The 25,245-nt window shown below is 41.7% G+C and overlaps 1 protein-coding gene across 11 annotated transcripts in view; it reads right to left on the bottom strand.

Moving 5' to 3' along the window:
- Window positions 1-25,245, bottom strand: part of TANC1 (tetratricopeptide repeat, ankyrin repeat and coiled-coil containing 1) — a 244,229-nt gene that overhangs the window by 108,031 nt on the left and 110,953 nt on the right. For 10 of the 11 annotated variants that reach the window (XM_042244924.2, XM_042244919.2, XM_060409856.1 and 7 more), the window contains exon 4: window positions 24,870-25,070. In XM_042244924.2, the coding sequence (XP_042100858.1) occupies window positions 24,870-25,070 (201 nt within the window). Of the gene's footprint in view, window positions 1-6,873; window positions 7,363-24,869; window positions 25,071-25,245 lie in introns of those variants that run through there. The other variant, XM_042244920.2, reaches the window with a different exon arrangement.

Here is a 25,245-nt window from a genome sequence, read left to right on the forward strand (position 1 = left end):
TCAGAAGCTAAAAGAGGCAAGGACAAGATTCTCCTCAGAGCCTCCGCAGGGGTTGCAGTTCTGCTGATACCTTGATTTCTGACTTTCAGCTTCAAGAAGTGTGGGATAATCAGTTGCTGTTGTCCTAAGCCACCAGGCTGGTGGTAACTTGTTACAGCAGCCACACCAAGCTGGGAGACTGGTACCCTGAAGACAACTTGAACTCACCAAGGCCCGTGCCACGTCCTTCTGGACTGTTAACTAAGAGAAATGCACTTTTATCTATTTAAAATACACTTTTATCTATTTATCTATCTGGTGAAGCTATTAGATATTTGATTTTTTTTTCTTGAAGTCAAACTTAATCGTAATATATGGCGACATACTGGGATCATGATTTCACGGCCCCAGCCTCATCTTGCCCCAGTTGATCCATTATATTGGTTGTCCTGCAAGCTGAGTAAGGTTGAGAATTAAATAAAGACTTGAAAAATGCCAAACTCAACTGCGCTTGAGTATCAGTACAACTGTGTTACTATTAAGATTAAGTTTGTACCACTGGGCATAATCAGGGAATATGTCTAGTTGAAAATTTTTTATCAGAGTATCTGACTAACTTTGTGATTCCTATTTGAAGTAGGTAGTTTTCAGTTGTAAGTCAAGTTTACTTTTTTAATATAGTTTTTATGTTTATTACTTTTTAAATTGGAGTACAACTGATTTATAACACCATGCTTGTTTCAGGTGCATAGCATAGTAATTCAGTTTTTCTTGTCAACTATATTCCATTTTAGGAATTACGTCCATCTCTTTTGTGACCCCATGGGCCATCCATGGGATTTTTCAGGCAAAAATATTGCAGTGGGTTGCCATTTCCTCCTCCAGAGGAGCTTCCCAACCCAGGGATCGAACCCATGTCTTCTGCAGCACAGGCAGTCTTTATTGTTTGAGCCACCAGGGATAAAGCTGAAACTCCAGTACTTTGGCCACCTCATGCGAAGACTTGACTCATTGAAAAAGACTCTGATGCTAGGAGGGATTGGGGGCAGGAGTAGAAGGGGACGACAGAGGATGAGATGGCTGGATGGCATCACGGACTCGATGGACGTGAGTCTGAGTGAACTCCGGGAGTTGGTGATGAACAGGGAGGCCTGGCGTGCTACGATTCATGGGGTCACAAAGAGCCAGACACAACTGAGCAACTGAACTGAACTGAACCAGGGATAGACTATAGTTCCTGAGTATACATTAAATCTTTGTTGCTGATCTATTTTTATGTAGTTTGTGTCCCATAATTTAATTTATCCCTACTTTATCCCTCTTCCTCACTCCTTTCCCATGCAGCAACCATAAGTTTGTTTTCTATGCCTGTGAGTCTGTTCCTGTCTTGTATATAGATTCATTTGTGTCATTTAGATTCCACATGTAAGAGAGATCACACAGTATTTATCTTCCTCTGACATTTCACTAAGCATAATATTCTCTAGATCCACCCACATTTCTGCAAATGGTCGTATTTCATTCTTTTTTCTGGCTGAGTAATATTTGTGTATGTGTGTGTGTGTATGTGTCTGTGTGTCTGTGTGTATGTCTGTGTGTGTGTGTGAGATCTTAAGCCAGCCATCTCTTGGTAGGTAACTGGGTTGTTTCCATGTTTGGCTATTGTAAATAGTGCTGCTGTGAACATCAGGGCGCATGCACATTTTCAAACGGAAGGTTTTGCTTCTTCCAGGTATACATGCCCAGGAGTGGAGTTACTGGATCATATGGTAGTTCTACTTTTAGTTTTGTAAGGAACTTTCATACTGCTTTCCATAGTGTCTGCACCAATTTACATTCCCACCAACAATGTATGAAGGCTCCCTTTTCTCCACACCCTCTCCAGCATTTATTATTTGCAGAGCTTTTGATGATAGCCATTCTGACAGGTGACCATACCACATCGTGGTTTTGATTTGCATTTCTCTAATAATTAGTGATATTGAGCATCTTTTCATGTGCCTGTTGGCCATCTGTATATCTTCTTTGGAAAAATATCTTTTCAGGTCTTCTGCCCATTTTTTACTGGGTTGATTTTTTTTGATATTGAGTTATATAAGCTGTTTTATATGTATGGTTTTAAATTAGACTATAAACGTAAGATTTATAAGTTGAATTTAAAGGCTATGAAAAGCCATGTTTAAAATTATTAACCACAGTATATTGAAGAGTAATTTGAAACTTTCATCATCTGTACAGAAAGTGCTGTTCTCAGACATCAAAAGGTTCCTTTTAACAATGGACTCTCCAGTGTATAAAGTCAGTCTCTCACTTTCAAAATGTTCACTGGAAGGAATTCAAGATGGAAGGAAGGAAAGAGGGAGACAGAGAAAGAGAAAAAAGAATTCCCTTAACTCCAAGTCCACCACAAGCCACCCACAGCCCCCAGCTGGCCAACAAAGCTAGCTATCATTCATTTCTGATTCCCCAGCTGAATTCTAGAACCTTCCATGTGCCACCACAGTCCTCACTGTCATTGTTGTCGCACCTGTCAGGATCTGCAGGGAACTCTTCCACATTCCTGACATCTGTACACAGGAGACACTCTGCTCTGAGACCCTATATCTGAGGTCAGGAGCAGCCTGCCATCTTGCTGTGCATGGTCAGAGTCTGGTATGTCAGGCCACACACGAGTGGCCTCTAACAGTCCCAGAGAGCCAGGACAGGCAAGGTTTCTGAGCTTGAGGCAAATGTCCTTCTCTGACCTCCATGCTGAGGAGCTCACACGTGAATGCACGTGGTTCCCATTATCTGAAATACCTCTTGAAAACATCAGGAACCTAAGAGGGCAGCAGCTAAGTGATATTTGGAGGCTCAGCTATTATCTCTTTCGAGTTTGCCCAGGACAAGTTGAACTCACAGATGACATAGGTAACCCGTGACATCACTGCCGAGGAGCCAGATGAAGAGCCCCGGGCAGAGCTCCTTCTCTCCCGACACAGCTGCCACCCCCGGTAATGGCAGAGACAGCCCTTTCAGCTCCAACATTCATCTTCCTACTAGTTACTGTCTTGGGTTCAGGACACGGCACAGAGAAAACATCCAATTCTTTATGTATTTCCTTTGTCCATCAGCAACGACAATTTCACCTCACTCTCAAAACCTGTTTTAACATTAAATTTGGAATTCGTATGACACACTGATTTAATACAATGAAAAGAGTGACTGTTTGATTTTCTCTAGAACTAACTCTAAAAGGCTGTCCCACTAATCTCCAGCTTAGCACTTGCTAACCATTACCCAAGTCAACCACACACCATACTAAATTATCCCACTAACCCTCCCCGCCCCTATTCCAAAGACAACTCCTGTGGATGTGAACATTCCAGGAGGCAGAGAGCTACTAGTCCCGCCCACATTCCCACTCAACATGGGGTGCACTCTCAGAGTCCCCGGGCCACCTTCCACATAGCCTCAAAATTCTTAAAACATTTGGCCAAAGAAGAATGCAACAAGTCCCTAATCTGCCTCAAGTCAAAGATAAAAGCTCCAGAAGTTCAGTTTCAACCTGTTGCACATTTATACCTCAACAGGCAGTGTGCACATTAATTAATATAAATTAATTTTTATTAATTTTGAATAATCGGGGGGGAAGCTTACTTTAAGATACAAATGAAAAGCTAACAGTATGCCCCAAAATAATAATAGCTACTAGAAATTATTTTAACTTTTAAGTGTTCACTTTTTATGTAAACCCAATCATGTACAAAGGCAGTCAGAAAGCAGCCTCTTTTTAAAAGAACTTAAAATATTTTATTCTTAAAGTCCCTTGTGTATGTGTGTACATGCGCATACTCAGGTCATGTCTGACTCTTTGTGACCCCGGGGACTGCAGCCCTCCAGGCTCCTCTGTCGATGGGATTTCCCAAGCAAGAATACTGGAGTGGGTTGCCAATTCCTACTCCAGGGGATCCTCCCAAGCCAGGGATCAAACCTGCGCTTCCTGACTCCTGCACTGGCAGGCAAATTCTTTACCACTAGGGCAACCTGGGAAACCCCTAAAGTACTTTAGCTACTAGGTATCATGAAAGAAACACAGAATTCCCCACTTGTTTCTAGAACACAGGAATCCTTCTGCATCTACCACACGGTGGCGCTACTTCAATGCTCATTTCAGACAAAATCCAGAAGGGTGTTTCTTCACCAGCAAGAATATAATGCTTGCAACCCCTTAGGAGTTAGGAGCTTGAAGTCTGAAAAAAAGTCTTTAAGGTTTCAGGCAACATACATATGGTTAACAGTCTATATGGAGAAATTAAAACCGCTCAGGCAGCAACTCTGCCCCCATGTTAGGCTGGACCTAACAGCATTCTGACACTTCCGCTTGGCAAAGACTGATCAGTCTAACAGCCAACAAGGCAACACGTGTGGCAGAAGGTCTGAGTGCCTGAGTAAGGTGCCTCACAGCGCCACACTGAATGTCATCTACCCATGAATCTACACGGACATAAACAGGAGAGTGAGGAAGAGGACAAGAGCCGCCCAGGCAGAAACACTCCAAATAATTTATGTTCGTATTCCACTCACAGAGGGGAGCCTAACTCCCCACCCTTCGGGGAAGGCTCACACAGCACCTTCCTTCCAGAGGGTAGAGGATGGGGAAGGATGTTAGAAAAGTAATTTAACCGTGGAGAAACCTGGCCACCACTGCCTTGGCCAGGTGACCAAAGTTAACGAAAACCCTGCTAAGTCATGTTGAAATGTCAACACAACATGGTAAGAAGGGCACTTTACCTCCGTGGGCCTCCTCCCTTAAACCCCGTAACTTCAGTCTAAGCCATTGCCTTGCTAATCATGAGAAGTATCAGATAAACCCCCAAAGAAGGGCATTCTACGAAACAGGAAGAGTAGGCTCAGAACTGCCACGGTCTCAAAACCAAGGAGCGTCTGGGAAACTGTCAGAGCCAATGGAGCCGAAGGAGACATGCTAAGTGTCATACGGTATCCTTGAAGAAGATCCTGGATATCAGTTATAAACTAAGGAAATATGAAGTATAGACTTCAGTTGACAATAATGTGTCAGGGACTTCCCTGGTGGTTAAGAATCCAACCTGCCAAGCAGGGGACACGGGCTCAGTCCTTAGTCTGGGAAGATCCCACATGCTGCGGGGCAACTAAGCCCACACGCTGCAGTACTGAGCCTGTGTGCCACGGCTACTGAAGCCCGGGCGCCTGGAGGCCATGTCTGCAACAAGAGAAGCCAGAGCCGCGAGAAGCACATGACAATCAGAGCAGCCCCCACTCCCACAACTGGAGGAAGTCCAAGTGCAGTAAGAAGACCAGCACAGCCCAAAAGAGCCTATTAATAATAAATACATAAGTATGAGAGGTGGATCAAATGGCAAAACATCTGCCTGCAATGCAGGAGGACCTGGGTTCGATCCCTGGGTCAGGAAGATCCCCTGCAGAAGGAAACGGCAACCCACACTAGTATTCTTGCCTGGAGAATTCCATGGACGGAGGAGCCTGGAGGGCTACAGTCCATGGGGTCTCTAAGAGTCAGACACGACTGAGTGACTGACACTTTCACGAGATCATTAGCTGTGACAATATATCATACTATTATAATATACTATGCTAATGATAAAAGAAAGTGGGCATGTGGTGGTATACAGGAACTCTGAATTAGCTTTACAACTTTTCTATAAATCAAAAACGATTCCAAAATAATTTTTATAAACTTTTTTTCCTAAGGCTCAAATGGTAACCAAGAGAAGCCTTCACACACAGGAGAATGCCTTCAGCTTCTGTATTAAGCAACTTAAGCTGTGTTCTCAACAATCCCTTGACATACACCAAAGAGGAGGAGAATAGTTACAGTCTGAAGGGTGTTCCCCCAAATTCCATATGGTGAATCCCAATGTACTCCAGCATGTGACTGTATTTGGAGACCGAACCTTTGGAGAGGTGATTAAGGTAAAACGAGGCCACTGAGGTAGACCCTAACTCAATCTGAGTGCTGTTGTTGCAAGAGAAAATGTGGACGAAGAGACACCAGGGGTGCACACACAGGAAAGGCCACGCAAGGACACAGGCAGAAGCTGGCCATCTGGGAGCCAAGGACAGAAGCTGCAGGAGAAACCTAACCTGCCAGCACTTTGATCTCAGGCTTACAGCCTCCAGACCTATGAGAAAACTAATTTCTGTTGTTTAAGCCACCCACTCTGTGGTGCTTTTCATGGCAGCCCTAGCCACCTAATACAAAGGTGAAGCAGAAAAGCACTGCTTCCCCGAAGGTCAAGCGAAGGACGTAAGTGAGCATACAGCGCTTAGTGGCTTCTGTGCCAAGGGTACCTTTTGAGAGGCATCTAACACAGGCTGCTGGTTCTGGGCAGCAACTAAGTGAAGTGAAGATGACCTGGGCTTTGGACTCAGGCTGACTGAAGTGCAAGCTCCAGCTAGTCGTTAAGGAGCTATGCAACCTTCTGGCAAGTTGTCTAACCCCTGGGGTGTTTCTATCAACTGTAAGTGGGACTGGTGCCTACACTTCAGGGTTAAAAATGTTTACCAAGGGTCGAGTACATGGTGAGTACTGAATAAATACTAAGTTTCCATTCTGCCCTTCCTTTCCTCTAAGGCAGAAGTCTGCTTGGCAAACTATGGTCTGGGAGTAAATCTGACCCGTTGCATGCTTTTATAAATAAAATGTTGGAACATGGCCATGAATATTCATGAAAGGACTGTCTATGGCTGAGCTGTGCTACAGCCAGAGGTGAGTGGTTACAATACAGACCGTATGACCCCCAAAGCCTGAAATACTTGCTATCTGGCCTTCAGCGGAGCTTGTTGATTCCGCTCTGTCGTCAATTACCCTATTTCCAAAAGCTGACAGACACTTGTCATTCCTTAACATACCTGAACTTCCCAGCATCTGCCACAGATGCCGTGTCTTGAGATCCTTCTTCCTCCCTGGAGGCCAGCAGTCTGAGCTCAGGCTCTGCACTTCCAACTCCCTGGTACTCCTCACAAGTAAGCTGCTGCTGCTGCTGGTGCTAAGTCACTTCAGTCGTGTCCCACTCTGTGCGATCCCATAGACAGCAGCCCACCAGGCTCCCCCATCCCTGGGATTCTCCAGGCAAGAACACTGGAGTGGGTTGCCATTGTCTTCTCCAATGCATGAAAGTGAAAAGTGAAAAGGAAGTCGCTCAGTTGTGTCCGACTCTTAGCGACCCCATGGACTGCAGCCTACCAGGCTCCTCCATCCATGGGATTTTCCAGGCAAGAGTACTGGAATGGGGTGCCATTGCCTTCTCCCCTTACAAGCAAGACTCTTCCCGAAACACACAAGCTTTGAGATATTCAAAGTCACACCCCACTGGCCAGCCTGCTTCTGCATTCCACACTGCAGTTAATTATACCAGCACCTATGCCTGTGGCCTCAACAGAAATCACATGACTTGGAATCCCAGGACTGGGGTTGAAATTCCACCTGTCAGAGCCTTACCTACAATATAAGAATAACGACTCCCTTGGAGAACCCATAACAATTAAATATGGAGAAAATGTAAATAAAGCCATGAGCGCAACAAGAATTTTTTGCCTCTAGATCTATCTTAGCAACCCAAACAAGCTTCCCAATTGTGGTGAAAAGAATTCGTTACAGAATGTGCTGAAACATGGATCCCCTGGCTCTCTGACTACAGTGCAGTTTGGGGCAGTACTCCAAGGGACAGTCCATTTACCTCATGCCTGGACAAATATTTCCTGTATGTGCCATGATATGAAAAGGGCTCACAAGCGCTGGCCCTGGACCACTTTGTACTTTTCTTCCTTCTCTATGAACTCCTTTTCCTAAAATTTTCTCAAATGGATCTCCACCTCCCTATATCCTCCTCCTCTGTCATTCCCAAGGTTTCAGGCACTACACATCCTTTGAGTCACTAGTCTCCCAACCAGTCTCCTCTACACCAAGATGGCCTGAACAAAATAATCACTCACTATCCCAACCAAGATCTATTATTTAATCCCTCTACTTTATATTTATTTACTCACTGGGTGCACTGCAAATTCACTGTAGTGTGTGGGCTCTTGGCTGTGGCGTATGGGCTTTCTTGAGCTGCAGCATGAGGGTTTAGTTGCCCCATGGCATGTGGGATTTTAGTTCCCCAACTAAGGATCAAATCAGCATCCCCTGCACTGGAAGGCAGATTCGTAACCACTGGACCGCCTGGGAAGTCCCAATCCTTCTACTTTAAAAACGGTCAAAGAGTGCATATTAATGCATGCATATGCGATCTGGAAAGATGATACTGATGAACCTATTTGCAGGGCAGCAATGGAGACACAGACATAGAGAAGAGACTTGTGGACACGGTGGGGAGGGAAGGAGAGAGAGAGATGAGCTGAGAGAGTAGCGTGGAAACCTATACATTACTATATGTAAAATAGATAGCCAGTGGGAATTTGCTGTGTGACACACGGAGCTCAACCCAGGGCTCTGTGACAACATAGAGGGGGTGGGATGGGAAGAGAAATGGAAGTGAGGTTCAGGAGGGGGGGGGTACCTTATATACCTATGGCTGAGTCACGCTGATATATGGCAGAAACCAATGCAATATTGTATATTATCCTCCAGCCAGAAGAATCAAATCCTCCCTGCGCAGCTCCCCCACCGCCCGCCCCATTATCTCCATCCTTGTCTGGAATGCAACCTGCCCCTCTAAGGCCGTGTGAGACCAGCCACTGAGTGTCAATCCAGACTTCAGGCAAGGCTTTTCTTTCCCTAGGGAGTAGCCTTCCCACAAACCCAACCCCTGACTGCCACATAACCCCTAACTCATGTTTGAAGAGCACCCTACAATGTCATCCGTACTCGGAACCTTGCCAGCTCCTCCAAAGAGATTCTTAGGCTCCTCCGTGTGGTCACAGCACTTTGTAAACACCACAGTGTCTTCATCGTCCCTCTCACTCAACTGGAAGGCCCCCAAAGTATGTACTTACATTTCTGTCTACCTAGTCTCTAGCACAGAGCCCAACACGTAGCTCACACTCAGTAAATCTGTACAAACCCGATGTTCATGGAACCTCATGAAATCACTGAGTAAAGGAAAGATGGAAGTAACTCAGAATGCCTCTGAGGCCATTTGGAAAAATTAAGGTTAACACCAGAAGAAGTGCCATCCACACCACAGAGTCTTCTTTAGAAGGAAGCCTGGAAAAATCTCTTGCCAGCTTGGCTGCCAGTAAGTCCAGGAGACCTGGGGAGAGGGAGCTCAGAAGAGCTCCAGTATGTAAAAGGGGGCTGTTTCTAAAGGCTAAAGGGCAAACAGGCTAAGATTTTTCAGTGTGAAAGAAAGAAACGTGGAATGGTAACCACAAAAAAAATTATGAAAAGGTGCAAATTATGCAAATTAAAACATGATTATTTTAAGCAGTCTGCTAGGATGTTCCCTTCTTATTTTAGGGAACACACGTGGGACTTACCCCATCTTTCTTTGCTCCTTTCTGGATATAATGGAGAAATCTACAAGCAAGAGTATGACCCAGTCACAGTGACTGGCAGGTATCAAGCTATGGTTGAATTATTCCTGTGTTAAAAGGACTTGTTATTCCTTAACTGCTGATTAAAACACCACAAACTTAAGAAAAATATGCAGTAAAACCTAATGCTGAGTAAAAATCAAGTCCTCAGAGACTGTTTAACGTGTGCTGCCTTGGCTTGGCCTAAGATATCGTTTCTTCCTGACCAGGAGTCTTGTAGAATTCAGGTGGCCATTCTGAGTCATGATGTTCAGAGGGAAAGCACACCTCAAGACAACATACGGATGCTGGGTGGTTTCCATACTCTCAGCCCCAACATCTTTAGCAATGGTTTCTTCCACACTCCTCCAAAGCACAGTCGCTTGCATTCTTATAGGTTGATCTTTATCACTTTCGATAAGAGCTACAACAGGACCAGGAATAAACAAACAAGGCCCTTGGTCAGGAGCAACACAGATGTCAGGAGATGAAGACCAGTGAAACATCTGAGGAGACCCTTCCGTGGAGGCCATGAATGTGTCCAGCTCCTCCAGAAAGCCACACCCAGAGCTAGTGAGCCTAAATCTGGATACCGACAACCAGACCTCAGAGCTCCCTTGCGGAAGCAGCAGGCCCTTCCCTGGTGGCCCATGCCAGAGAACCAGACTAAAGTCACCGAAGAGGAAGTGGGAGAGGGGGGCAGACCACCTGCTCCTGGAGGTCAGGAGCGGCAGCAGCCCTTCCTGTGGGCATTTCAGGAGCCAGGTACTTGCCAAACATTCCCTCTATCCTCTCAAAGATCAATACAGTAGGTAATTTACTCTCATTCCCAGAAGAGAGAAGTTGCGAAGTAATTTCCAAGGACACAGAGCTACTCAGAGCAGGGACTCAGGACTGGAACTCACGTCTGTCTGTCTCAGGGCCAGAGATTTCGCACAACACTGCATGGCCTGGGTAGAATTCCTCCATCTAGAAGGCAGTGAGGGAAATGGGGGTGTGCACAAAGGTTCAAACTTATCTAATGCAGATAAGACCTGCTTAAACCACACAACTTCTAAAACAAGCAAAAAACCAAACAAACAAATCATGGACTCTGCAAATCTTTCACATGCATACATTCATATTTTAATGTGTGTATCTATGTGTACATGCATAAATACACACACATTCATTCAAATCTTAGGAGCACACACATCTGGCTCTAATAGGAACTATAGAAATGGTGGGGGAGGTAGTAAATTATTTTAGAAAAATAAATTATCTTTAATATAGGAAATCTCTATTGAGTTTTTACTAAAGAGCTCAAAGTTGACAATCATTCTTTGGCTGACACAGCAGGAGATTCCTAGCTTGTACACCTCACCTCAAGACCTCTAACTTCCATATAAAATATTAACACTAGACTCTAGGATGTGTACAACAGGCATATATTTTCTTTTGATTACTGAAGACTGCCAACATCCAGAGACCTTATAAACCAACAAAATGCACAAGACAGAAGTGTCCATGCACTCCCTTCATTCTCAGATGCCACTCTCCTCCGAGTTACAGCAGAGTCGTGACCTGGGCACAGTCACCTCACTTGCATTCAACTACATGTGCTCTGCAAGATGAGGGATGTGGTTCTGGAGGAAAAGACACACATCTGCTGCTCCCTCAGCCCATATGGGCTTCTCACATAGTGGGATTCTGGTGTAGGTATTTCTGGTATAATGCAGTCCCAAGTTCAAACTTTCTACTTCACCTGGTGCTTATCCCCCAAAATACCCTGTAACAATCTGCCAATGACAGAAGAAAAATGGTGGTACCATCCAAAGATGTTGTGTCTGCACGTGGAATTTATGAGCAATTTAAGGGATGCTTAAAGGCAACCTGATGCAAAGGTTTCTGCCTTACATTCTGACTTTTTCATTTACCTGTGTAAAGAGCAACTTTGTAACCTGTTTCCACACTCAGCTTCAGACAATAACTCATTTTCTGCTCAACTTTCATTGGAGTTTTGATCTCACTGTCTGGTGAACACACTGAACCATCTGGAGCACTTACTCTCTATCAGCTTCACGAATCACTACTCCTCACTTCCATGAAGAGCTCATAGGAACTTCACAGAGGCAGGGCGCCACCAAGAATCTGATCTTTTTTCTTTATCTGTCTTTTCTGTTAAGAACTAATGCTTTCTTAAACCTTTGCACTTTTATCACTAGTTCGAAGAGCTGGCTTCCTTTATAGTGTAATTTTACAGACATAATTTTAATTACTTCACACGAATCATGTGCAAACCAAAAGGTGATGAATAACACAAGGAGCTGATGGCAACGCTGGAACAGGAATCCAGCCCGTCAGTCAGTCACTGTGTTATGCTGTCTCATGGCCTACTCACAGGGAACAAAGCCTGCTGCGCATCAGGAAGACATGCTTGCCAGAAAGCAGAGAGACCTGAGGGTGAAATTCCAGTGGAAAGCATATGGCTGAAGATAAGGAATCAAGAGGACCGATCCTGTGAGAACAGGCCACTGAGTCAGATGAAGGAAGCTGAAGATGGGCTTTAGGGCAGACAGTCACAGTGAAATAGCAAGCACCAAAGGAGAGATTGTGTATCAGGCCCTACACTTTACAGTCTACCTTGCAATTTCACGTACTCTGTAAGAGGAACACCATTATTACGTCCATCGCCTATGAAGAAACACCTATAATTTAACCAAACACACCAAGTGGGAGATGAACACAGTCTCAACCTGCCCAAGACTGGGGTGGATGGAGACGTGCACCTATTAGGATCATTAACAACTCAGGTAAAACCAGAGACTTTCAAGTCCCTAACTTACGGTGGATAACTTATTCTCCCAGGCTTTTCCGAAAGTGAACTCAATCGGAGTAGGCCTTTATCTATTAAAGAAACTGAATAAATAATTAACATCGATAACTTTCCAAAACTGAAAGCACCAAGACCAGATAGGTTCACTGGTAGATTCTACTAAACATGTAAGGAAGAAATTAGACTAATTCTCTTTCAGAAGACAGAAGCAGAAAGAATACTTCCTAACATATTCTGTGAAGCCAACATAACTCTAATACCAAAACCAAACAAAAACATTACAAGAAGTCTACAGAACAGTATCTCTCATGAGCATAGATGGAAAAATCCTTGACAAAATACTAGCAAACTGAATCTAAGAACGTATAAAACAAATTATACATCATGAGCAAGTGGGACTTAGCCCAGGTCTGCAAGTCTGGTTCAGTATTAGTAAATCAATTAATGTAATCTATCACATTAATTGGCTAAAAAGAAAAATCACATGGTCATATCAAAAGAATACATATATGACAACGTCTAACACCTATTCTTGATAAAAACTCAGAAAACTAGGAATAGTGGGGAACTTCCTCAACTTGCCAAAGAATGTCTGTAGAAACTTTAAAGCTGATATCAACACTTGATGGTGGAAACAAAAACCTTTCCCATCAAGATCAGGAACAAGATAAGAATATCTCTACTCCTTTTCAATATTGTACTAGAAGTCCAAGCTAATGCAATTAGGCAGAAAAAGAAAACAGGTCTACAGATTGGGAAGGAAGAAATAAAACCGTCTTTTTTTGCAAATGACATGACTATCTATGGAGGAATTCTGAAAGAACTGATCAAAAACTCATGAACACAAGGGATTATAGCAAAGTTCTAAGATACAAGATTAACATACATAAGTCAATCAATTTTCTATACACCAGCAATAAACAAGTGGAATTTGAAATTTAAAATAGGATACCATTTACATTAGCATTCCTTTCAAAATGAAATATTTAGGTATAAATAACAAAATACGTACAGGATCTATGTGAAGAAAGCTACAAGAGGCAGAAGAAAGAAATCAAAGAACCAACAAAATGCAGAGATGCTCCATATTCATGGCTGGGAAGAGTGAATATTGTCAAGATGTCAGCTCTTCCCAACTTGATCAATAGATTCAATATAATCTCAATCAATGTCCTAGCAAGTTATTCTGTGATTACTGACAAACTGATTCTAAAGTCTATATGGAAAGGCAAAAAATACCCAGACTACCCAATATAACATTGAAAGAGTAGAACAAAGTTATTCTACTGGACTTCAACACTTATTATAAAGCTAAAGTAATCAAGACAGTGTGGTATTGGCAAAGAATAGACAAATAGATCAATGGAACATAACAGACACTCCAGAAATAGATCCATATAAATACAAGCAACTGATCTTTAACAAAGGAACAAAGGCAATACAATGGAGCAAAGTCTCTTTTCAACAAATGGTATTGGAATAACTGGACATTCACATGCAAAAAAATGAGTCTAGACACAAACCTATGCCTTTCACCAAATTTAACCAAAAATGGATCACAGACCTAAAACAAAACTATAAAACTTCCAGAAGACAAAATAAAAGAAAATCTATATGATCTTGAGTATAGCAAGGACATTGCAGATATAATACCAAAGGCACAATTCATTGGAGAAATTACTGACAGGCTAGACTTCGTTAAAACTAAAAACTTCTGCTCTGAGAACGACAATGTCAAAAGAATGAGAGGATTAGCCACAGACAGTGAGAAAATATTTGCAAAAGATATATCTGATAAAGGACTGTTACCCAGAAGAACTCTCAAAACTCAAAGAACTCTTAAAACTTGACAATAAGAAAACTCGATTTTTAAAATGGACCAAATCTTAAGAGATAACTCACCAGAAAAGATATATGGATGGCAAATAAACATACAAAAAGATGCTCCACAACATATGTCATCAAGGAAATGCCAATTAAAATAAGGCACCACCCAACAGCTATTAGAAAGGTCAAAATCCAAAACACTAACACCACCAAATGCTAGCAAGTTGTGGAGCCACAAGAACTCTCATCCATTGCTTGTGGGAATACAAAATGGGTACAGCAGCTTCAGAAGATAGTGGGTTTCTTATGAAACAAACATTCTTACCATACAATTCAGCAATCATGCTTCTTGGTATTACTTAAAGGACTTGAAAACATGTCCACACAAAACCCTGCACACAGATGTTTACAGCAGCTTTATTCATAACTGCCAAAACCTCAAAGCAACTAAGATGTACTTCAACAGATGAATGAATAAATAACCATGGTACAGTCCAGACAATGGAGAATTATTCAGCTTTAAAAAGCTATCAAAAGATGAAAAGATGTGAAGGAAACTAAAATCCCTATTACTAAATGAAAAAGCCAATCTGAAAAATATGGATGAAAAGCTATGACCAACCTAGACAGCATATTAAAAAGCAGAGATATTCCTTTGCCAACAAAGGTCCATCTAGTTAAAAGCTATGGTTTTTCCTGTGGTCATGTATGGATGTGAGAGTTGGACTATAAAGAAGGCTGAGCACAGAAGAATTGATGCTTTTGAACTGTGGTGTTGGAGAAGACTCTTGAGAGTCCCTTGAACTGCAAGAAGATCCAGCCAGTCCATCCTAAAGGAAGTCAATCCTGAATATTCATTGGAAGGACTGATGCTCAAGCTGAAATTCCAATACTTTGGCCACCTGATGCGATGAACTGACTCATTGGAAAAGACCCTGCTGCTGGCAACGACTGAAGGCAAGAGGAGAAGGGGACGACAGAGGATGAGATGGTTGGATGGCATCACCAACTCAATGGACATAGGTTTGAGTAAGCTCCAGGAGTTGGTGACGGACAGGGAACCCTGGTGTGCTGCAGTCCATGGGGTTGCAACGAGTCAGACACAACTGAGTGACTGAACTGAATCTGAAAAGGCTATACACTGTATAATTTCAACTACATGACAGTCTGGGAAAGGCAAACCTATAGAAACAGTAAAAAGATCAGGGATTTGAGATGGGATGGGGGAGGGAGGGACAACTAGGTAAAAACCACAGAGGGTTTTTAAGGCAGTGAAAATACTCTGTATGATACTACAATGATGGATACATGTCATTATACATTTGTCCAAACTAAGAGAGTATCTAACACTGTAATGTAAACTTTGGACTCTGCGTGATAAAGATGAGTCAATGCAGAAGCATCAGCCTTAACAGATGCACCCTCTAGTAGGTGATGCCGACGCCAGGGAGGCTATGAACATTTGGGGACAGGGGTAAACGGGGATTCTCTGTACCTTCCATTCAGTTTGGAAGTGAATCTAAAACTCCTCTTATTAAATTCATTTTTTAAAAAAAGGTGGGCTCCTTAACTGCTACTTAGGACCTGTGGCCAATAAAGGAGCTTTTGGTTGGTGACAGAAGTGACCAGAAAATCACATCTCCCTGGAAGAGTTTCCCAAATTTGATTTCTCAGAACCTGTGCTCAAAGAAGGGGTCCATTTGTAACTGTTAGCTAGTGACTCTAGATAACCCCCCAGAGACAAAACTTACTGGTTTCAATGCTCCAGGCCCAAATAGTAAATATTTTCCCAATGGTCCTGGTTTTGTAGGACACTCCAGCTCTTGCTGACTGCTCTTCTAGAGATTACCATCCTGTGTCCACTTTCTCTTCTGAACTCCAGGATCTGTGCACCTTTATGCCTCTGCCTGGAACCCCAGCAGCCTCTCCTGCTGACCCAACCACAGGCTTGCTTCACTACAAATCTGAGGACTCAGGCTGGAACGTCAGTGCTTCCTTCCTGTCGGTTTCAACCTCACAGTAACATTCATTAATGTTAGATATGGGTGCAATAGCTTCTGTGATATCTGAGTTTCTCTGTGAATCAAAAATGACCAAAAAGAAGAGATTCCCACCACCACCGCCCCAACTCTATTTTCTTGAGGTAAAAACCCTCATTTCAGAGTATGGCGCCGGGTTTATTCTAGCTGCCCTCTGACGTTGCCGTACAGTGTGACTGGATAAAACCTCCAGTCATCATTAACTGAAGGTGGTAGGAAACACACAGCAAAGGAAAACAAAAACAAAAACGCCGGAAGTCTGAAAAATAGGAGCGTGACAGGAGCACAGGAAAGGAGGGATGAGAAGGCTGCGGACAACCCAGCTTAAAGCATGCTCCTGATAGCAAAATCCTGAGCGAGGCAGGACCTCAATTAAGTAGTAGTTCTCTCAGATATGGGGAAAGGTATGTTCCCGGCTTTACAAATGTAAGGTACTATGACATTTAAATTGCTTATATGTCCATTAGTATTTTCAGTCAATCACATGGAGCTTATGAAAGTAGACTACTTCAATTTAATTCATTTTAATAGGTACATACCAGCACCCATCAGCCGGGTGATTGAAGGAAGTGATTAGATCCTGTTTCCAAGGCTTCCAAGGGGAAACAAAGACCAGGAGTTCAAAAGACATCAGGGCGGAGAAATGCCATCAAAGGCGGTGCAGGGAAAGGAGGAAGCACATTGCTACCAGGTTTTTGGAAAGAAGCTTCTTCTTACATAGGGAAAAGGAGGACATAAAGGAAGACTGGATGAAGCAACAGAGGTGAGCCACAGCTAGGATCAACTGGAAAAGAGAAAGTTGTGACCTAGGACTCAGGGAAAAGAGCAAGCAAAGGGCAAGTGGAACAGAAGGGCTGGTTTGGGCACAACAGTGGCTTGGACTCAAAATTCATTCAGTGGGAAACGGATTCACTTATCAATAAATGGTGCTGGGGCAACTGGATATCCTTCATCATGTGAAAATATGAAGACGACCCCTACCTCACACCATTCACAAAAACTGGACTCAAAAAGGAGCCTAGACTTCAATATAAGAGCTAAAACTTAAATATAAGAGGAAACATGGGCATGAATCTTTGTGACCTTTGAGTAGGCAATAGTTTCCTGGATACGACATCAAAAGAGTAGTGGCAAAATAATAATTTAACTGGTCTACATTAAAATTTGAAACTTCTGTGCTTAAAACAAAAGTATCAAGAGCACAAAATGGAAGAAAATATTTTCATATTGCATAATTTGTATTTAGAATATACAAAGAATTCTTAAAACTTAATAAAACTATAATAAGATACTAATTCACATGTACTACAAAGTTATCTATCTTTTTGATTATAGCCAAGATAACAGGTAACAGATAGATAATAACAAGAGTTACCAAGGTTTTGGAGAAACTGGAAACCTTATACTCTGAAACTAGGAATCCAAAATGGTGCAGTCATGTTGGAAAACAATTTGGCAGTACTTCAAAAGGTTAAACAGATTATTTAAATTTAAATCATATAATTTCAGCAATTTCACTCCCTGGTATGTACCCCTCAAAAAAGCAAAAGACACATACCCACAAAAGAGGATACACATGTTCAGAGCAGCATTAGTCATAATAGCCAAAAAGTGGAAATAACTCAGACGTCCATCAACTAAAAAATGGACTAAAACATGCAGCATATGCACGCATATAAAAAAGCCAGGCACAAAAGAACCTATATTGTATAATTCTATTTAGACAGAATCCCCCAAACAGGCAAATCCATTGAGGAAAAAAGCAGAGTGGTGTTTGCTTAGGGCTGTAGGGTGTGGGGCTGGAGGGGACTTGGAGACGGAAGGATGTGGAGTAACTGCTAATGCAAATGGATTTTTTTAAAGGAGATTAAAACATTCTAAAATTAGATTGTGGCAACGGTTGCACAACCTGTGAAAATGCTAAAAAACACTGAACTATAAACTTTAGATGGATGAATTATACAATATGCAAAGCATCCCAATAAAGTTGTTTTCTAAAAAAATGCAATGGGATAGATTATAATGGAAAAATATGTAAATTTGAATTGAGAAAACAAAATTTTGTGAATCATAAAACACTGTAAACCTAATTAAATGGAAAACCATGAACTGGGAACATTTTTGAATTACGTACATGACTGATGGTCTTTAACAACAAAAAGTTGCGATAATTCAGTAAGAACTATATTGCCCTAGCAGAACAGAAGACAGATACCACAAGAATTCTCAAAGAAAAAAGTACAAATGACCAATAATATATAATAATCCATTCATAACATTAATAAAAACTTTTCACCAAGTAGTCACACTTTTATAGTCTATCCAATGAAAATATCAGAGATACCTTTAAATATTAATAAACAAGAATGTTCTTCCACTGTTGTTTATTAGGAAACTGGGATTGTCTTACACATATGAAGCTGGGGGAGTGGGCAAATACATCACTATCGTTTATTTACTATAGAAAACAGGGCAGGAAAGACATTCGACCAATTTTCAGAAGTGGTTGTCTTTCTAGGGGTGGGGTGGGAGTACCAAAATTTATTGTCTATTGTATAAATATACAATACTTATATTGTATATTTTTGTAATGAATTTTTGTCCACAACTATTCTTTCCAAAATTCAGAAAATAAACAAGTTACTTCTGTATTTACCTTCTTTGAAAAGGAATTTTATAAGATGATCACGTATTCTTTACCAGTGGTTCTCTAACTTTGCTACATATTAGAACCACCTGGGGAGATATTTTAAAATCCCAATACCTCATAGGCATTAAATCAGAATTTCTGAAAGCAGGACTCAGTCAGCGGTCTTCTTTAAAATCCCTGGGTATGATTGAGTGGTACAGTCCGATTGTGTATGGGTGGACCAGGACTCACGGGCAGGAGAATAAACAACACTCAAAGGTCCGTAAGTTCACAGCAGAACAAACCAAACACATACAGGTGTGTATGTGAGCACAGAACAAAGTTCGTGTGTGTCCTAGTCATGGCTACGTGCGGCAGTAAGACACAGGCAGGCCGCCTGCTCCCTGGAGGAGGTGATCACTGAACGAGCCTCCAGGAGGGAACATCGAGCTGTGGGTCAGAGCCCTGACTGTGGCCCGACCACTCAGAGGTGCTGGCAGGGCTTCCACTAGCTGGTTCTGCGCGCAGACTGTGTTATCCCTGTGCCGCCCTCCACCTCCCTGGGAAGGGGCCTCTCAGACGCACGTGTGCACAACCTCCAGCCTGCCGCCTCCCCCGTGCCTGCCACCAGAGCACAGAGCCACGTCATTGGCAGCTCATGTGTCAACAAGGCAGACAGAACAATGCAGACTGGCACCAGCATGGGAGAATATGCTGGGGTGGGAGCTGGACTGGGGCCAACCCCTACCAGCAACGCGCACACTGGGGTAAGTTCCCTGCGGAAGAGCCTCTGCGGCTGCATCTGCAAAGAGCCCTTGCCAGCCCTCACCTGCCTGCCACCCCCCATGATCCACGTGCACAACACAGACCACGGCTGTCGACAAACCTGGAAGCCAGTAGAGTGTTAGCTCTGCCTATGACCTTGGTCTGACTCAGCTGTGATAATTCCTCTGTCACAGTACCATAGAAGGAAAGAAAATGGAAACTGAGAAGTGCAGACACAAGGGAAGCCGAAAAGAGGAGGGTTATGGAATGGCTTCTCTCAGCCTCCTCGTGCTAATTAGCGGTCCACAGCGGGGCCTGACAAAGCAATGACTAGCACCATCCACTCAAGACTGTTTTCAGAAGATGCTGACTTCAGAAGGAAGCCTCTCAAAGAATGCTAGAGGCAATGCGAAGTCAATATAGCGTTTTGTAAAGTGACTGGGCAGTATGGACCAAGAATTTTTAAAAATGCAGTCCATTTAGTTCAATACTTTCACTTCTGGGAGCCTGTCGCTCTTGAGAAATCAAATGTATATAAAAATCACTTAACAGAGATATTCACATTGGAAGTTCTGGAGACTGGATGCACAACACTGTCAGTGCATGACCAACGTGTACACTTAAAAATGGTTAAGATGGGAACTTGTAATGCGTATTTTATCACAATTAAAGATCTATAGGCATTTAATAACAAAAACAAAATAAAACATTGACTCAATTTCAAAAAACTGAAAAATAATATAAATATCTAACAGTAAGAAATTAGTTAAAAATCAATTATAGAATATTGAAACAATGAACATCAAATATCGAGTTCTTCAGGCACACTGGATCATGCTCATGATATAATATTCAGGAAAATGACAGAACACGTGGTACTGGGTTTAGGAAGAATTAATTAAAAAAAAAAAAAAAACCTAGAAAATCAAAACCCTAAGAATGATCCTGTCTCTCCACTGGGATTTCCAAATTTTCTACAATAAACACTCCAGCAGGGGGAGAGAAGGAGGGCCTTGGTAGACATTAACTCATGGTCCAAGAATCAAAGGGCAGAATGACTTCCACTTTACAGCCCGTCAGCTTTGAGGTTTTCCCTTAAAGAAACAGACAGCCTGAGGGGTTTTCAGAACTGCTACATCAGCTCTGTCAACTGAGACAGAACTGGGACTGGAGACAGCAGAGGTGCAAGTGCAGCGGTACCCCCATATGTTCCAGGACCCCCAGTGGATGCCTGAAATCACAGAGTACCGAACCCTATATACACTGTGTTTTTTCCTATGCACACATATCTGTGATAAAGTTTAATTTATAAATGAGGTAAAATACAAGATCAATGACAATAACAAATAGAATGAGGTCTCTCTCAATATTTTATTGCAAAAATTTAATCTATTTCCCCTCTTACCTAAAGCACTCATCACATGCTGTGGTTGTAACTTGCGTAGTTTGATGTGTAAGAGCAAAACCAGCACAAGTTTTTTTTTCCTTCCTCACAATTTCACGTACAGAAAATTCGTTCTTACCATAGATCTTAGCTACTTCGGCAAATGATTTTTTTTCTTCTCTTATTAAGTCGAGAACCTTTGCACTTAAAGGAAACCCTGCACAGCTTCTCTGCAGCGTGTCTGAACAGTCAGCATCACTACTCTTGAGCTTCAGGTCCATTCTTAAGTAAAATAAGGGCTGCTTGAACCCAAGTACTGCAATATCAAAACAGTAGATCTGATGACCAAGGGGACTATGCAGTGACTAATGGGCGGGACACACAGAACAGAGAGTCAATTCACGTCCCTGACAGGACAGAGCAAGATTTCATGATGTGATGGTGCACAATTTAAAAATTATGAATTGTTTACTTCTGGAATTTTCTGTTTAATATCTTTGGACACCAAATGACCACGAAATAACTGAAACCACAGAAAAAGAAGCCACAAATAAGGGGCAATGACTATAATCAGCACTACCCAGTCTCCTCATATATGTGAGGATTAGAAAAGCAATATCACCCGCTTTTCACGATCTGCTGTTTCACCCCATTCACAGCAGCTTTAAAGGTCCCTTCCTGCCTCCTTCTGACTATTTATTCATAATGGGCCCAAAGTGATCTGGGAAAATGTAATCCAAATATAAAGTCACAAAAGATATTACTAATAAACAATCCACAGGAAGCGGGCTTTGCTCTTCTCTGAGAGACAAAAGGATGTGTTACAAATATTAATGAATTCTTAATCCAAAAGGCTTGAAACACCACCGAACTACTATAGTGGATACTGATCCTTGTTTTCATCACCAGAAAATTTACTTCTCATTTAGCAAAAACAAAAACTTTTAAACAGTACTCGGGAAACTGAATCTTCCAACTAGCAATGAAAAAATATAAATACTGTAGAGTAACATGAAAGAAGAGTAAATATAGAATTGGGACATAAACTCGACCACATGAAGTGCAGGGTCTCATTACTTCAAAGTTAATGACATTTTCTCAGCTCCAGGGTTCTCATGACCTAGGAGCTGATCACCAAATGTACTCATATACACACCTTCATTATTGATACAGGCTGTGTGGAGTGCCTGTGACAGGAGTTTCTAGTATTTGACTTTTGCTAGAATAATAGTCCGGTCCACTAGTTTCTTGATTAGCATCAATTAGTGAAGCTTTTCCGTCTAAACAAGTAAAACAGGTTTGGTTTTTGGTTGGGTATTTTTGTTTTGGTTTTGCCTTAAACAGAAGAAAGAGAAGGGCAGCTAATCTTACAAATGAGAAAAGAAGTCATGGAGGTAAGTTCACAGCTGGGTCTGAAAGACTATGTGCTCTTGAAGCACAGCTGGGAAGGGAAAACAGAGGGGATAGAGTAGGTGGGGGGAGGGCAGTGGTTCTCTACCTATGGGCTCTGCTCACACACTGTATCTACTGCATCATTAGCAACAACAGTGCTAACTTCTCAAATAGATGGCTATTTTAAAATCCAGTGCACGTTCACAACCATATGTCAACTATTTTTATAGGCAGGTAGACCACTAGGGCTCTGGATAATTTTCCAACAATATGGTTTAAACAGAAGTTTGTGTGTGTGTTTAACACTGGAAAAAATGTTGTTTACTGTCTGATGTATTCTGAGTCACTGCCACTTTTAAGCAAGCAGCTCTGCCCTTGACTTTCCTTTTTGAATTAAAATTACCAAGATAATGAAACCAAATGACCACTGTGAGACATAAGTTTGCTGTTCACATTTAGGCAATCATCAAACACCGCCCCACCAGAGAAGAATGCGCTTAGTGTATTTAATTATCATTTGAACCAAAAGCATCTAATATGGAGACTATTTCCTTCTTTCCATTAAAAGACTGAATTTTGCAGAATTAGGTATTCCCTTCCATTTGTAAGGCCTTGCAGAGAACATATTAGCATAAATAAATTTATTCCTATAGAGAAAAAACAAATTTTGAGATATTTTCTCAAAGCCAAAGACAGCTAATTTGGTGAGGACACAAGAGACAAAGTCTTGTCAGGGATTTCTCTGCAAGTTTGCCTGTAGCCTCAGTGAGACCCTTCTGGGTCTGACCGTTCTTGCCACACTGCCCAAGCTTGTCATGCCATGCATTGTTACCTGATGTCCCACGAAAATGCCACAAGGTAAGTAAATAGTAATTGTGAAGTGATGAATGTGCTCGCTAACCTTATTGTGGTAATAATTTTGTAATATATATATCAAATCACTACATTATATACCTTAAAGTTATAATGTTATGGGTCAATTATATTTCAAAAAAGCTGGGAAAAAAAACATTTTAAAGTTCCATTAAAACTAACCTTGATTTTTTTAATCAATAACAATATTTCTGAAATATAGTATGCCCCAGAGTTGCTCAGGTGTTCACCAATCTTAGGGCTCAAGAGGCATCAATTCATTTGCAGCAGCACAGACTACAGGAGGGAAACCTCTAGAACCTGGCTTCTATAAATGAGGTACACTTGGAGAAGACATCACGCCTGCCTTCAATTATCAGACATAAGAAGCATACATACACTAATTCAAGGAAAATGGACAAATGATGAAGCTAATAAGAATAAAGGCAAAATCCTGTGCACAATTTGTAAAAAGCAGTAATTCCAATGGAGTAACTGGTGAAAGGGACAGTGTGGGAACTGGGACTTGAAACAAGGGAAGAAATCTGACAAAGAGATACAGCAGGGGGGGAGGGCAAAGAGAAGCAAGAAAGGACATTCCAGGAATTTCCCCAAATACTGATAAACAGGTCAAATTCCTTGGCACAGGAAATCACTTCATACCAAAAGGTTTCCAAGTTCCAGCTAATGACTAGATTGTAAACAATGTTGTCCAAAATAAGAAAGTTCTATAACAACAAAAGATTTTTGGACAATCACCAACTCACAGCACCAATGCTAACATTCAGAGCTTACAGTTTACCTTAATTTTACACCCTCCTTCAAACTGCAAATATCCACTACATGATTTAGAAATAACGCATATAACATATTGAAATTAGAAAAACAGAAGCCAACTTCACAGTCCCAGGGCATAGTTTAGATCAACTCCAAACACGTCTATTGTGTAAATGTAAACAATTCTTACACTGGCATACGGTCAATAAGGCCCCAGTTTATCTTGCCCTCAGTAAACAAATACTCAGAAAACCTAAAAGAAGATCAAAGAACTTTTATAACTCCAGGTATCAGCATCTTGGCAAGGCTTTCCTCACATCTGATTAAAGTTAGGTAACATTTGGGTTTTTACTGGTAAAGTAAAATGCAAAAAGTTACTAATAAAAAGTGAAGCCAAAATACTTCAAATAATCTATAAGTCCCTTGTCCTACCACTTCAAAGTCTGAATTTTCACCAACAATTAAATTTTATAGCTGTTCAAATGCTGGATGATGTAATCAAGGAAAATACATCAGTATATAATGCTAAGCAGTAATAAACAGACTGTTGTCAGATTACACTTGCCAAAATCCATAACCTTGTAAACATACCACAGCAAGTTTAGATTATAGCGTTTCTCTAATTTGTGAACAAGAAAACAAAACTGTTGGTTAATGTTAATATTGATAACATGAATCTTTGTAAAAGTCTAGTCTGGGCAATCAATATGGTTTACAGATAGGTTGAACTAAGGAAATCAATCTATCCAAATAATCTTTTTTTTTTTTTTTTTTTTAAGATCTCCTTCCAGAAGTTACCATAACAAAGAATAAAAACGTTCTGCTGGAAGATTTCTTGTAGGCACTAGCTTTGCCTAATTCCAACATATTCACTATTCACATAACCAAGAAGCCATTAGGGGACTTGTTTACCTGGGGACTTTTTGGTTGACCTTGATGGCACAGAGTGAGACTGTCGGGGCAGCAGAGGTGATGAAGGCAGAGACATGGAGACGCCTTTAGCCAAGCTCACCCTGTAGGCATCCTCTGCCACTGGAAGGCTGCTCACAGGAAACTCACCGCCATGGCCAGGCGGCAGGACTGGAGGGGAAGTCTCTGGACCAAAGTCGCCTCCTGGAGTGGAGAGAGAAAACCTTAGGTTAAGCCACAGATGCAAGGTTAATTCCTAAGAACTACATTCTTAGAATTCCAATATGCCATATGTGTACGTTGAGTTTTTTTTTTTTATGATTTTTTTTTTTTTAAAAGGATTCTCCTCTCATCCCATCCGCTTCACACTCCCCAGGGC

The sequence above is a fragment of the Ovis aries genome, chromosome 2 (genome assembly GCF_016772045.2).
Source record: "Ovis aries strain OAR_USU_Benz2616 breed Rambouillet chromosome 2, ARS-UI_Ramb_v3.0, whole genome shotgun sequence".
NCBI lineage: Eukaryota > Metazoa > Chordata > Mammalia > Artiodactyla > Bovidae > Ovis > Ovis aries.